The 13,784-nt window shown below is 39.4% G+C and overlaps 1 protein-coding gene across 4 annotated transcripts in view; it reads right to left on the bottom strand.

Annotated features, from left to right (window-relative positions):
• ACAD9 (acyl-CoA dehydrogenase family member 9) overlaps nt 1-13,442 on the bottom strand; it is a 43,704-nt gene extending 30,262 nt beyond the window's left edge. For 2 of the 4 annotated variants that reach the window (XM_074334305.1, XM_074334314.1), the window contains exons 1-2: nt 13,220-13,442; nt 8,993-9,086 (exon numbers count right to left, since the gene is read on the bottom strand). In XM_074334305.1, the coding sequence (XP_074190406.1) occupies nt 8,993-9,086; nt 13,220-13,366 (241 nt within the window). In that variant the 5' untranslated portion in view covers nt 13,367-13,442. The remainder of the gene's footprint in view (nt 1-8,992; nt 9,087-13,219) is intronic. The other 2 variants (XM_019717560.2, XM_019717561.2) reach the window with 1 other exon arrangement.
• Nucleotides 13,443-13,784: the final 342 nt, after the last annotated feature.

The following is a 13,784-nucleotide window of genomic DNA, read 5'->3' as shown; positions in this document are numbered from 1 at the left end:
CAGCAGCAAAATACGAGTGTGCGAACTCATCCTAGAAAAAGTGCTACATACCTCACTGCTGAATATCCCTATGGTCACCTTCAAAGCACTCCCCTTGGGAAGCTATGCACCGATGCCAGCACCTGGTCCACCCTTCAAAGCAATTTTGGAACTCTTTTTCTGGAATGGCCGTCAGAGCTGTCATCATATTACCCTTGATGTCCTGAATGTCATAAAAATATCTGCCTTTATCTTCAGGTAAAGAAGGAAGTCATTGGTGGCCAGATCAGGTGAATAAGGAGGGTGTTCCAATACAGTTTTTTTGTTTACCAGCTAAAAACTCCCTCACAGACAGTGTCCTGTGAGCTGGTGCATTGTCATGATGCAAGAGCCATGAATTGTTGGCGAAAAGTTCAGGTCATCTAACTTTTTCACGCAGCCTTTGCAGTTCTTCCAAATAGTAAACTCAGTTAACTGTTTGTCCAGTTGGTACAAATTCATAATGAATAATCACTCTGATATCAAAAAAGGTTAACAGCATCATTGCAACAAGTTTGCAAACTTAATTGTCAGACCTCGAATAAAGAGAACAACTATATACATAAAAAAACGTTCAACATCATCTCCCATTAGGGAAATGCAAATTAAAATTACAGTGAGCTATCAGCATGGCTAGAAAATAAGCAAACAAACAAAAAACAATGATAACACTAAATCTTGGCAAAAAGGCACAGAAACTAGATAAACTACACATTGTTGGTGGGACTATAAAGCAGTACAGCCACTTTGAAAATAATTTGGTAGTTTCTTAAACAACTAAACACACGAGTACCTTAGGACCCAACAATTGTAATACTGGGTATTTATCCCACAGAAATGAAAACACGTTCACACAAAAACTTGTACACAAATGTACACAGCAGTTTTATTCATGAAAGTCCCCAAAGTGAAAACAACCCAGATATACTTCAACATTAGAATAGTCAACAAACTGTGGTAATCCACAGGTAATCCATGGAATACTACTGAGAAATAAAAAGGAATAAATCATATGGCAACTTGTAGGATAATTGTGCTGAGTGAAAAAAGGCAATCCCAAAAGTTTACATACTATATGGGTCCATTAATACAATATTCTTGAAATAAAAATGAAGAACAGGTTAGTAGTTGCCAGAGGCTGGGGGAGGGGAGGGCAAGAAGGCTATGGATATAAAAGGACAGCATGAAGGGTCCTTGGGATGTAGCTGCTCTGCACCCTGACTGTGGCGGCTGTGACATTAATCTACACATGATAAAACTGGGGAAGTACACACAAATACAAATCAGTACATGTTAAAACTGGTGAGATCTGAATAAGATGGTATTGATATCAATTTCCTGGTTGTGATGCTGCAAAATGCATACTATAAAGTTCTGCACTGGGGGAAACTGGGGGAAGAACACAATTGATCACTGAGTTATTTCTTACAACTACATGTGAATCTACAATTATCTCAACATAAAGGTTTTCAAACAAATAAATGTTATCATATTACACATATATTAAATTTAATGGAAATAACCCTGAGGTTGCTAAGAAATCCCCAATGAAACACCCACATTTGCTGAAGTCCAACTAAACTGATTCTCAACAAAAACTATGAAAGAATGTGAGACATTTTTTTCATCTTGTTTATACATCCTAAATGTCCTTTAATAAATGTGAATTTTACTAATGAAATTAACAAAATGTATATTCTAAAGAAAAATTCCATAAATAGAAACATATACTGAAAAAAGTGGAATTCCACACACTGTAAAAATAATTTTTAAACAATCAATTGTATATCTATACACTAGCAACAATCAGAAACTGAAATTTAAAAAACACAATTTAAAGCAATATCAAAAAAATTTAAATACTTATAGATATGTTTTATAAACCATCAAAAATGTTAAGTGTAATCTGGTAAATCATCAAAAAACTTTTGACAAAAATTGACAACTACACACAAAATGCTGTTGAGAAATTAAATAAGAACCAAATAAATGCAGAGATATACCATAATCATGGATCAGAAGATTCAATATTGTTTTAATCTTAATTCTCCATTAAACCAATTTATAGACTTCTTACAATCCCAACACAAGCAGGTCTTTCTGTTGAATTTGAATTTGAAAAGCTGATGCTAAAATTTATAAGGAAAAGCAAAGGACCTAGGGAAGCCAAAACAACTTTAGCAAATAACAACTATCTGGATTCAAGCCTTATTACAAAGATCAGTAGAAGACAATGTAATAGTTGCATAAAGATAGACAAACAGGTCAACAGAACAAAGGATTCAGAAATAAGCCCACACATCAATGGTCAAATGATTTCTTTCCAATTTTTTATATTGTGCTAAATATACATAACATAAAATCTACTATCTTAACTTTTTTTAAGTATATCCCATGTTTCCCCCAAAATAAGACATAGCCGGACAATCAGCTCTAATGCGTCTTTTGGAGCAAAAATTAATATAAACTTTTGAGCAAAAATTAATATAAGACTCAGTTTTATATTAATTTTTGCTCCAAAAGACGCATTAGAGCTGACTGTCCAGCTAAGTCTTATTTTCGGGGAAACATCGTAATTCACTGGTATTAAGTAAATTCATATTATTGTGCAACCATTCACCACTATCCATCTCCAGAGCTTTTTTTATCTTCCCAAAATGAAACTCTATGCTACCCATTAAACAACAGATTCCCATTTCCACCTTCCTCTAATCCTTGGAAACCACCATCCTACTTTCTGTCTTTATGAATTTGACTACTCTAAGTAACTCATGTAAGTGAAATCACAGTAATTTGTCTTTTTGTGATTGGCTTATTTCACTTAGTCCTCAAGGTTCATTCAAGAACAGGTCAGAACTTTCTTCCTTTCAAAGGTTAATATTCCATTCTTTGTATATACTACCTTATGTTTACCTATTTAATCTGACAACCTATCTGTGTCTTTGGATCTAAAGTAAATCTCCTATAGAATTGCATCATGTTTTTTTTGTTTTTAATCCATTCTGACAGCCTGTCTTTTGATTGAACAGATTAATCCACTTACTTTTAAAATAGTTACTAATGAGAAACTTACTTCTGTTGTTTTGCTATTTGTTTTCTATATGCTTTATAACTTTTTTGTCCTTCATTTCTTGCATTCCTGTCTTCTTTTGTGTTTATTGATTTTTTGCAGTGAAACGTTTAAATTCCTTCTCATTTCCTTTTGCATATCTTTAGCTATTTTTTTATGATTACTACGAGGAGTATATTAACATGCTAAAGTTATAACACTGTAATTTGAGTTTATACCGGCTTAACTTCAATTACAATTCTGTTCCTTTAATGGCTCCATCCTTATCCCTTTCTCTTATTGATGTCACAAAATTACATCTTTACAACATTGTATCCAAACACAGATAATTATTTTACATGCATTATCCTCTTAATAGAATATAAAATGCGGAGTTACAAACCAAAGTTATAATGATACTAGCTTTTAGACTACCATTTTAAATGTATCAGTCTCTTAAATCATGTAGAAAATAAAAAGTAGAGTTACAAACCATTATTACAGTAATACCAACTTTTATAATTGCCCACATATTTACCTTTGTTAAGATCTTTATTTCTTCATACAGGTTCAAGTTACTATCTAGTGTCCTTTCATTTCAACCTGCAGGAATCCCTTTGGCATTTCTTGCAGAGCAGATCTAGTGATAAACTTCCTCAGATTTTATCTGGGAATGTCTTAATTTCTCCTTTACTTTTAAAGGACAGTTTTGCTGAATATAGGAGTCTTGATTTATTTTTCTTTTAGCACTTTGAATATATTGGCCCACTGCATTCTGCCCTCCAAAGTTTCTGATGAGAAATCTGATTATAATCTTATTGACGATCCCTTATTATGTGATGAGTTGCTTCTCTATTGCTTTCAAAATTCTGTCTTTGGGCAGTTTGATTATAATATCTCTTGGTGTGGGTCTCTATCAGTTCACCTACTTGGTGTTTGCTGAGCTTCTTGGATGTTTATATTTATGTCTTTCATTAAATCTGAGATATTTCCATCCATTATTTCTTCAGGTATTCTTTCTGCCCTTTCTCTGTTCATCCATTGGGACTTCCACAACACGTATGTTAGTCTGACTGATGATGTCCCACAGGGCGCTTAAGTTCACTTCAATTTTTTTGTTGTTGTTGTTCCTCAGACTTGATAATTTCCATTGTCCTACCTTCAAGCGAGCTGATTCTTCTACCTTTACAAATCTGCCTTTGAATCTTTCTAGTGATTTTTTTCAGTTATTGTACTTTTAAACTCCAGCACCTCTTTTTTGTTTCTTGTTAGATTATCTCTTTATTGATATTTTCATTTTGTTTATACATCATTTTCTTGACTTTCTCCACATCTTCCCTTAGTTCTTTGAGCATCTTTAAGAACATTTTGAAGTCTTTGTCTAGTAAATCCTCCCATGAGGTCTTTTACAGGAACAGTTTCTGTTGGTTTATTATATTTTTTCTTTGAATTGGCCATACATTTCTGCTTCTTTGTATGCCTTGCGATTTTTTTGGTTGAAAACTGGGCATTTGAATCTAATAAAGTGGTAACTCTGGAAATGAGATTTCCCCCTCTTCTCCAGGATTTGCTGTTTTGTTTTTGCTTTTTTTAAATTGAAATGTACTTGACATATAACATTGTGTAAGCTTACGGTGTACAGCATGTTGATTTGATGCATTTATATGTTGCAATATGACTGCCATTGTAGCCTCAGCTAACATCTCTATCATGTCTCACAATTATCATTTCTTCTTTTGTGGTGGAAATAATTAAGAACTAGTATCTTAGCATGTTTGATATTTACAACACAGCATTGTCTATAATACTGTGCATTAGATTTCCAGGACTTACATATCTACTAGTTGCAAGTTTGTACCCTTAAACAACATCTCTCCTATTCCCTCAGCCTCTAGTCTCTGTTAATCCCCATTGTACTCTATTTTTATGAGTTTGGCTTTTTTAGATTCCACATACGCTGTCTGACAATTAAGTTTGCGAATTTTCCACCATGTGCTTACATTGGCAGCACTGTACAAACAGCTCAGTAAGGTTTCATAACCTTGGTGCATCAGTGTCTCACAGCTGTGTTCATGTCAACCTGTGGCGGCATCTTGTTGAATGGCGTTCATTATTGTTGTTGCGTGTTTTTGTGTGCTGAATTAGAGCAACGAACAAACATTAAATTTCTTCCTAAACTTGGCAAAAGTGGAACTGAAATCAGGGACATATGAGTCCAAATTTATGGGGATAATGCCATGAAGAAAATGGCAGTGTACAAATGGATTAAAAGTTTTTCTGAGGGGAGAGAAAGCATCACTGATGAAGAGAGGTCAGGGTGGCCAGTAACGAGCAGAACTGACGAAAACATTGCAAAAATTTGTCGAATTGTGCATCAAAATCGTTGACTGTGAGAAGCATAGCAGAACAAGTAAACACCGATAAAGAAACAGGCAAATCTTAAATGAAAATCTTGGCATGAGAAAGGTGTGTAGAAAAATGGTCCTGAAGGAGCTCAAAGATGAACAAAAGCAAAGGAGAATCAAAGTTTGCCAAAACCTTTTGGAGATGCAAGATGATGTTTTGGGCTGTGTTATCACTAATGCTGAAACATGGGTGTATGAAAACGACCCTGAAACAAAGTGTCAAAGTGCACAATGGAAGTCAGCCAATTCTCCATGACCAAAGAAGTTCCATCAGTCCAAATGAGAGTCACAACAATGTTGCTAAATTTTTTTATTATCAGAGGGATTATTCATTATGAATTTGCATCAACTGGACAAACAGTTAACCAAGTTTACTATTTGGAAGTGCTGAAAAGGCTGCGTGAAAAAGTTAGATGAAAACAACCTGAACTTTTCGCCAACAATTCATGGCTCTTGCATCACGACAATGCACCAGCTCACACAGCACTGTCTGTGATGGAGTTTTTAACCAGTAAACAAATAACTGTATTGGAACACCCTCCCTACTCACCATTTCTGGCCCCCAATGACTTCTTTACCTGAAGACAAAGGACATATCTAAAGGCAAATATTTTTATGACATTCAGGACATCAAGGGTAATACAACAGCTCTGATGGCCATTCCAGAAAGAGTTCCACAATTGCTTTGAAAGGTGGACTAGGTGTTGGCATTGGTGCATAGCTTCCCAAGGGGAGTACTTCAGAGGTGACCATAGTGATATTCAGCAATGAGGTATGTAGCACTTTTTTTAGAATGAGTTTGCGAACCTGTCAGACCTTGTATAAGTGATATCACAGTTTCTTTCTCTCTCTGACTTATCTCATTTAACATAAGGTCCTCAAGGTCCCTCTATGTTGTTACAAACAGCAGAAATTCCTCCTTTCTCGTGTCTTAATAATATTCCATTGTGTGTGTGTGTGTGTGTGCGCACATATTTTCCATTCATCTGTTGGAAAGGCACTTTCTGTTGACAGGCACTTAGGTTATTTCCATGTCTTGGCTATTATGAATAATGCTGCAATAAACATGAAGTACACATATCTCTTCAATATCCTGTTTTCATTTCCTTTGGGTATATAGGCAGTAGTGGATCTTACAGTAGTTCCATTTTTAATTTTTTGAGAAACCCGTTTTCCATAGTGGCTGCATCAATTTACATTCCCACCAACAGTATATGAGGGTTCTCTTTTCTCATCACTTGTTATGTTTTGTCTTCTTGATGATAATATGCATTCTAACAGAGTGAGGTAATATCTCACTTTGGTTTTAATTTGCATTTCCCTGATGATTCACGATGTTGAGCATCTTTTCATTGTTCCTGTTAGCTATTTGGATATCTTCTTTGGAAAAATGTCTATTTAGTTCCTCTATTTTTTAATCATTTGTTGTTGTTGTTGTTGTTGTTGTTATTGAGTTGTATGAGTTCTTTGTATGTTTTGGATATTAACCCCTTATCTGACATGGTTTGCAAATATTTTCTCCCATTCTGTAAGTTGCCATTTCATTTTGTCAATTGTTTCTTTGCTATGCAGAAGCATTTGGTTTCATGTAGTCCTACATATTGGTTTTGTTTTTCTTGTTTTGTGATTTTGGTGTTGTTGCTTTTTGTTGTTGCTGTTTTTAACTGTTGTGGGCTAAGTCTGTGCTGAGGATCAGCCAAAGGTATAAATTTAAATTCTCAGGCCTTCTCTGAGCCTGCACCTTTCCCTGAGCATGCATGATGACTTTCTAATTCCCCCCATATATGTGGTTGCTTTTGAATGTCCTTGTCTTCAATCTGGTTCACAAAATAGGGAGAAGAAAAATGAAGATGGCTGGGGGGGGGGGGGGGGCCTGTCTTTTAAATCCCCTGGAAGTCATTTCAGCCAGAGAGAGATGGGCTTGGGACAATGCAGAGTAGGTGCAAAGACAGTGGCCTCTACCTCTTTGCACCTCTGTTATCAGAAGCAGCAATCAAAACACAGGTCCCTAATATTTTATGGGCAGAGTCCTTTCGTCCAATCTGGCTCCCACAAGCTATGTGCAAGCTGCTCCAAAAATAAATTCACAACTGCCTGCTTTGGAGCTGAGGCAAGGAATGGGTAGCTGCTAGTGTGCTCAGAGCTTAAATCTATCAAAATAAAAGCACAATTTACTGTCCAAACCTTCTCATGGGAGTTGGAAACCTCTAAAAGATTCCAGATCTCCAAAACAGTTACATCAGACAGATTCTGCCAGTGCAATTGTTGTCTAGGTGGGAAGACAGATTTCTGGTGCGCTTTATTCTGCTATCTTCCCAGAATCCTCTGGTCAGTTGATTTTCTGGCAAAGGTACCAAGTGAATTAAATAGGAAGTGGACAATTTTTACATAAGTGTTGTGGAACAATTGGATAGTCACATGCAAAGAAATCATCCTCAAACTTGACCTCACATCATAAACAAAATTAACTGGGAATAGATTATAAATTTAAAAATTAAGAGTTAAAAATATAAACCTAAGAGAAAATATAGACAAAAAAATCATCACAACCTTGATTTAGCAGATTTCTCATATACAAAAATTATGAACTACGAAAGAAAAGAATTACTTAACATTTAAAACTTTTGCTCTTTAAAAGACACTTAATAAAATGAAAAAGTGAAACAAGTGACTATGAGACAAATTTTTATAAACATCTTGAATCTAGAATATAAAAAGACTTCTTACAACAAAACCAAGTATTTTTAATGCATAAAATATTTGAAAGACACTTCACCAGAAGCAATGTGTGACACGGCATTGTCATGACGGAGGATGAAACAGTTTGCCCATTTCATGTTAATGCGTTGTTCATGATCCATGATTTACGGAACACTTTAAAACACACCTTCTCTCAACCTTAGTTTATACCCGACTGACTGCACCGAACAAGTTGAAACTTGTCACACACTGTTACAAAGGTTTAAGGTGCCACTTCCCATATTGAAGATCCCTGCCTTTCCATTGGATGGCACTTGGCACCATATTTTGTGATCACAATGAAAAGGCTGTGTGTCATACATTACTTCTGGTATGGCAATTTCTGTCAAATAAAAACATTACAATGTGTCCTCATCCACCTTATTCACCAGATCTGGCACCGTGCGACTTCTGGCTCTTCCCCAAAATCAAAATTACCATGAAAGGTAAAAATTTGAATTAATTCAAGACATCAAGGCAGCCACGACAGCACAACTAAAGACACTCACGAAAGAGGACTTCCAGAACTGCTTCAGAAAGTGGCAAGAACAATGGGATAAGTGTGTTCAAAGTGAGGGGGAGTATTTTGAATGGCATTAATGGCAATGTGTCTTTTACTGTAATAAATTTTTTAAATTTAAACATTCACCGTATTTTGTGATCACACCTTGTGTTATCAATAGATACTATTTCCCCATGTTTAATGGTACTGCTTCTAACATAAATATCAAAGCATTGCCCTTATAATGGATATGGTAATGATAAAGAAAATCATACATACCCTCTTCAGTAAAGAATTTTTCTATGGGTCCCACAAATTGATTGATTTCATTAAGTTCATCTTGGCTAACTTCTGGAAATGGGAAAACTTCTTTCTAAAAATGATAAACACTTAATAAAAATTAATTTTTAGGAACTTTGCATAGTGGTGATATCAGTGAAAAGGGACACAGATTTCTTCGAGTCCATATCTGGTAGGCAAGGCATTACTCATTGAAGGAATTAGAAAGCAACTTCCAGAAGGTATTTAAGATACAAGAACGGTATGTTAGACTCCACCACCTAGATACAGCCTCCTCCCCTGTATCTCTAGCAGGTTTATTCCCGATTTTGATCAGTTTTCCTTATCAATAAGTCATGATGATTTTCCCATGAAACAAAGATCCTTGGACTAAACATTTTAAAGCCCTGAGCTCTGTTCCTTGATTTGCAGCTTACTTATTGTGTGGCCAAATCTGTCCACATCTCCATTTTCTCACCAGTAACATGCAGGTAATATTTATTCAAGGTTGTTGTCAGAATCATGGAAGATAATTGGTGTGAAAGCTCATTACTAAAATGTAAAGTTTTACATTTGTTATTTTGTAAGTTCAAAGATGCTGCAGCTGATAGGAACATACTGTGTTTACGAGGTCTGACATCTTGCCAGGTTCCCAGCCAGCTGCATGTTCCAGCCTCTGTCCTCCCTGCTAGATGACATCTGCTACTTGTGCTAAACAAACGAAGTAAGAAGGTCACTGGAGGAGGCCCAGCTGTTGAGCCAGATCAACCTGAATTCAGCCCTGACGCTGCCACTTCTTAGATGTGTGACTTGTGTAAGTCACACAGCCTTTTTCAGTGTCAGTTTCCCTTCTGTTACAGATACCTCAGAAGGTAGCTGTGAGGCTCAAAAGAGGTAATATGCCCTGGAACATAAAGTAACTGTATTTGTGACAAATACTTGCTCTTATCTCCACTTCACAACATGGAAAACAAATTAGCTTCAAATCTCTGTCTCAATCCAATGAGTGGCCAATATTTCTGACTGTCCCAGGATTCCCCACTGGGCCATCACTGTATATTGCCTAAAATCATCCCACTGTATCCTTAGTCCCTCAAGCTTTTGGGGCTCCAGACAGCCCTGCCAGCATGACATGAGTATTTGGATTTGGACTCCCAGCCCTAAGGAGCCCTGTCTTTCCTCATGGCACCTCTCATCAAGTGTCTCCAGACAAGGTGTTCAAAGCAAAGGAGTCCTCAATCTTCCTTCTCTAGCCCTTGAACTCTAATCAGTCACCAAAGACTGTCCACTCTAGTAACATACTCCCAAGTCTGTTTTCTCCTCTCAGGCCCCATGACTAAAGGCTTATAGGTGGGTCCTATCCAAAAGTGATAGCTGACTTAAAAGGAATTCCTGCCTCCATGCCATTTCTGACCCTGTCCTAGACTGTCTAGGAGGAAAATATGCTGAGACTCTAATCACTCTGAAGCCTCTCAGAAAAAAGCCAGCTCCTTAGCTGAAATACAGATGCTCAACCCACTGCTCTGGCCTTCACAAGCCCATGGGTTCACCCAGGCCTTGTGCAATGAGCTATGTTAGAGGAAGATTGTAAGATTATCCTGGTACCAGTGAGCACTCCAGAAAAGAAAAGAGAACAGCCTGGGAACTAGGTGGCACTCAAGCACAACCAAAGGCTCACTGCTGCAGGGAGAGAGATCTCCATGCATGGAAGAACAAATCTCTTCTATCAGTGTTCATAAACTAAACAGGGTGCCTCATGGGTGCTGGGTTTAATTCCCATCAGTGCTTCCAAATTTTTTAAGTAGTAAAACATATTTTTTAGTTAAATCTAGTGCAGACACCAAATACGTAAAACAAATAAAAGTCAAGCTGCTCTGGTTGAGACTGCAGAGGGGGAGAAAAATCACCCAAATGTCTCCTACTCAGCTTCCCACTGGTCCCAGCAGTAGCCCCAGGGACACTCCCATGAATAACGAGGGTCCACCTGAAGGCAGTTTGACAACTACTGGTCTAGATGATCTTGAAGGTCTCTTTCTGTTCTGAAATTCTAGGCATCTCAGAAGCCACGTTCCCGCTCAAACCCCAATAATGCTGTGAGAGATGATGCTGACCTAAACCAGGGCAATAGTGGTGCAGGTGCTTAAAAGCAGTCAGATTCTAAACATAAGGCAGAGAAAACAGGATGTGCTGTCAGATTAGCTGTGGATTATGAGAATAAAAGGCATCAAAAGTAACTCCAGGTATTTGGCCTAAAGAAGTTGAACAGTAGGTTAACCATTTATGATTAAGAAGGCTGGTAGAAGGAACGGGGTTGGGTGGGGAGACCAGGAACTCAGTTTGGGATATGCTAAATTTGAGATACCTATTCACACCTAAGTGAAGCTTTTGTTAGAAAGATAGACATAAAAAGAGTCTGGAGTTCAGGGGAGAAATCTGAGCTGGAGAAATAAATTTGAGACATTAGCATATTGATGGTATTTAAAGCCACAATACTAAATTAGATCATCCAATGTGGGGTTGTAGAAGTCTACAGACTGAGCCCTAAAAAACTCCAGCTCCAACTGGGCTAGTTGAAAATGTTGGCCAATGTTTAGAGGCCAAGGAGCCAAGAAAGAAAAAGTAAAAAATTGAAAAGGATCAGTCAGTAAAGCAGATGGAAAAACTAGGAGAGAATAGTTTTTTAGAAGCCAGAGTGATAAACTGTTAGATGCCAATGATGGGTCAAGTAAGATGAGGACAGAGAACAGATCTCTAGATGTGATGACACAAAGGTCACTACTGACTTTCATGAGAGCATAAGTAGATTGTTCAGGACAAAAGCCTGAATGGTGTGAGTTCAAGATGCAACAGAGAAGGAACAACTGATGATGTAGATGAGAAAGGACAGAATTCCTGGGTCAATGCCCTGAGTAGGTGAGAAGACATGAGGTGTAGTGACACGCTTGGCCTTTTCTGTGAGCAGACGGTTCATCCACATTAAGAGAATGCAGCCCATAGGGCATAGAGTGTAGGAAGGAGCAGCTAAGTGTTACGGTAGATGTTGTCATCTGACTGCATGTGTTTTCTCAGTGAAATAGGAAGCAAAGCTGACAGCTCAGAGTGAGGATGGGGGAGGGAGGTGCCAAAGGTTTGGAAAAAGAGAAGCATGAATGACTTGTCTTCTTTCTTCACTGTGCTGAGGCGGGGCATGAGGTCCCAGGATAGAGCACCACACAGCCTCAGGCTGTGGGGAAAATGGTTTCCTAAACCTTAAAGACAGAGTTTGTATACTTCCTACCAGAGCAAACCACTGTTAGTCTGAGTCTCTGCTTCTGTATCTGTAATGCCTGGCAACCTTAGAGGAATGTTCCAAAGGAAAACCAGGGAATAACTCCTTCAGTGATACACTATCAGCCAACATTTCAGCCAAGCTCAAAGCACTTTACGCAGTTTTTTTCCTTTGGTTTGCAAAGCATCTTTAGGAGGGGGTAAGTACTAGGCACATGGACTAGTAAGTGCTGAAGCCAGCGTTTACTACCTATTCTGCTGCCTTCTGCATCTGCACAATACCTTACAGTCTAAAAAGCATTTCCATACACTATATATTTCATTGGGGCTTTACAACACATCTGTGAGACAGAATACATCACTAGCTCCTTTTTTAAGGCTAAAAGAACTGAGGCTCAGTCACAGAACCAAGGTCAAACCCAAGTCTTCCTACTATAAGAGGATGCTGAATGCTTAATAACCAAGCTGTTACTATTGGGTAAGATCTGGGTTACTACTGGGATGGGGTGGGGAAGGCACCTTGGAGCCAGACTGCAGAGGAACCTGAATGGCAGAGTGAGGTGCTTGGACTCAGCTGTGGCCGCCTGGGGTCTGCTGGAAGCTGACAGAGAAGTGGCACGGTCCGAGTTGTGTTCGGGATTCAGACAGGAAGCCCCACACATCTGGGGGCCAGATCGCTGAGTTGAGGGGTGCATCGCCTGGCCTAGTGTTTCCCAAACTGACTGGACAAGAATTAAATGGAACGCTTGTCAAAACCATAAGTTCTCGGGGCACCCCGCCCTGGAAAGACTCTTTCCTTTCCCTGGAAAAATGTGCATGATCTAATGGGACTCAGGAACCTGGAGTGTTAGCACGCCTGGCCCTCAGGTGTGCGCACACGGGCAAAGCTTGATCCCAGTGTTTCCTGACCAGGGCAAAAGGCAGGCGGCAGGGCCCGCGTGGGCCCAGACGTGGCGTTACCTTCTCGATTCTGCCCAGGAAGAGCTCCTTGGCGAAAGCTCGGCTCGGCCGGCCGGTGCTCAGCCGGCGCGGGCGCACGGCACAGGCCACCAGAGCCCTGCAGGGACGCGCTGCCACAGCCCTTCGCAAGAGCCCGCAGCAACTCATGCTGCCGGAAATCACCGCACTCCGACCGCCACCACCTTCTTCTCTGCGCCTGTCACGTGCACGGCCCGCGCCTCCGGATGACGTCAGCGGCCCGCGCCGCGCCGCGCACGCGCCCGAGCGGCCCCCCAGGCGGCCGGCCGCCCACAGGTCGGAGGGGCGGGCCCGCTGCCGTCTGCGTGGGTTTGCTTTCCTGGCTGGTGGTGCTGGCGGCGAGAAGGGCTTTGTTATTTCTGTGGGCACCAGCGCGAGCCGCGGCCTGGCTGCCTCTTGCCAAGCGGAGCGACAAGGCTGTTGTAAAACTAAAGAAAAGCAAGGGAATGGGGAAATTTCACGACTACCTCTGGAAGGCAACCCACAGTACCGGTAATGTTCCGGTTTTAAAGTCCATGGCGGATTTGTGAGAATTCGTTTTGTTTCG

The sequence above is a fragment of the Rhinolophus sinicus genome, linkage group LG01 (genome assembly GCF_036562045.2).
Source record: "Rhinolophus sinicus isolate RSC01 linkage group LG01, ASM3656204v1, whole genome shotgun sequence".
NCBI lineage: Eukaryota > Metazoa > Chordata > Mammalia > Chiroptera > Rhinolophidae > Rhinolophus > Rhinolophus sinicus.
Note: the sequence above shows the minus strand (reverse complement) of the source record. Positions and strands in the feature narration are given on the sequence as shown.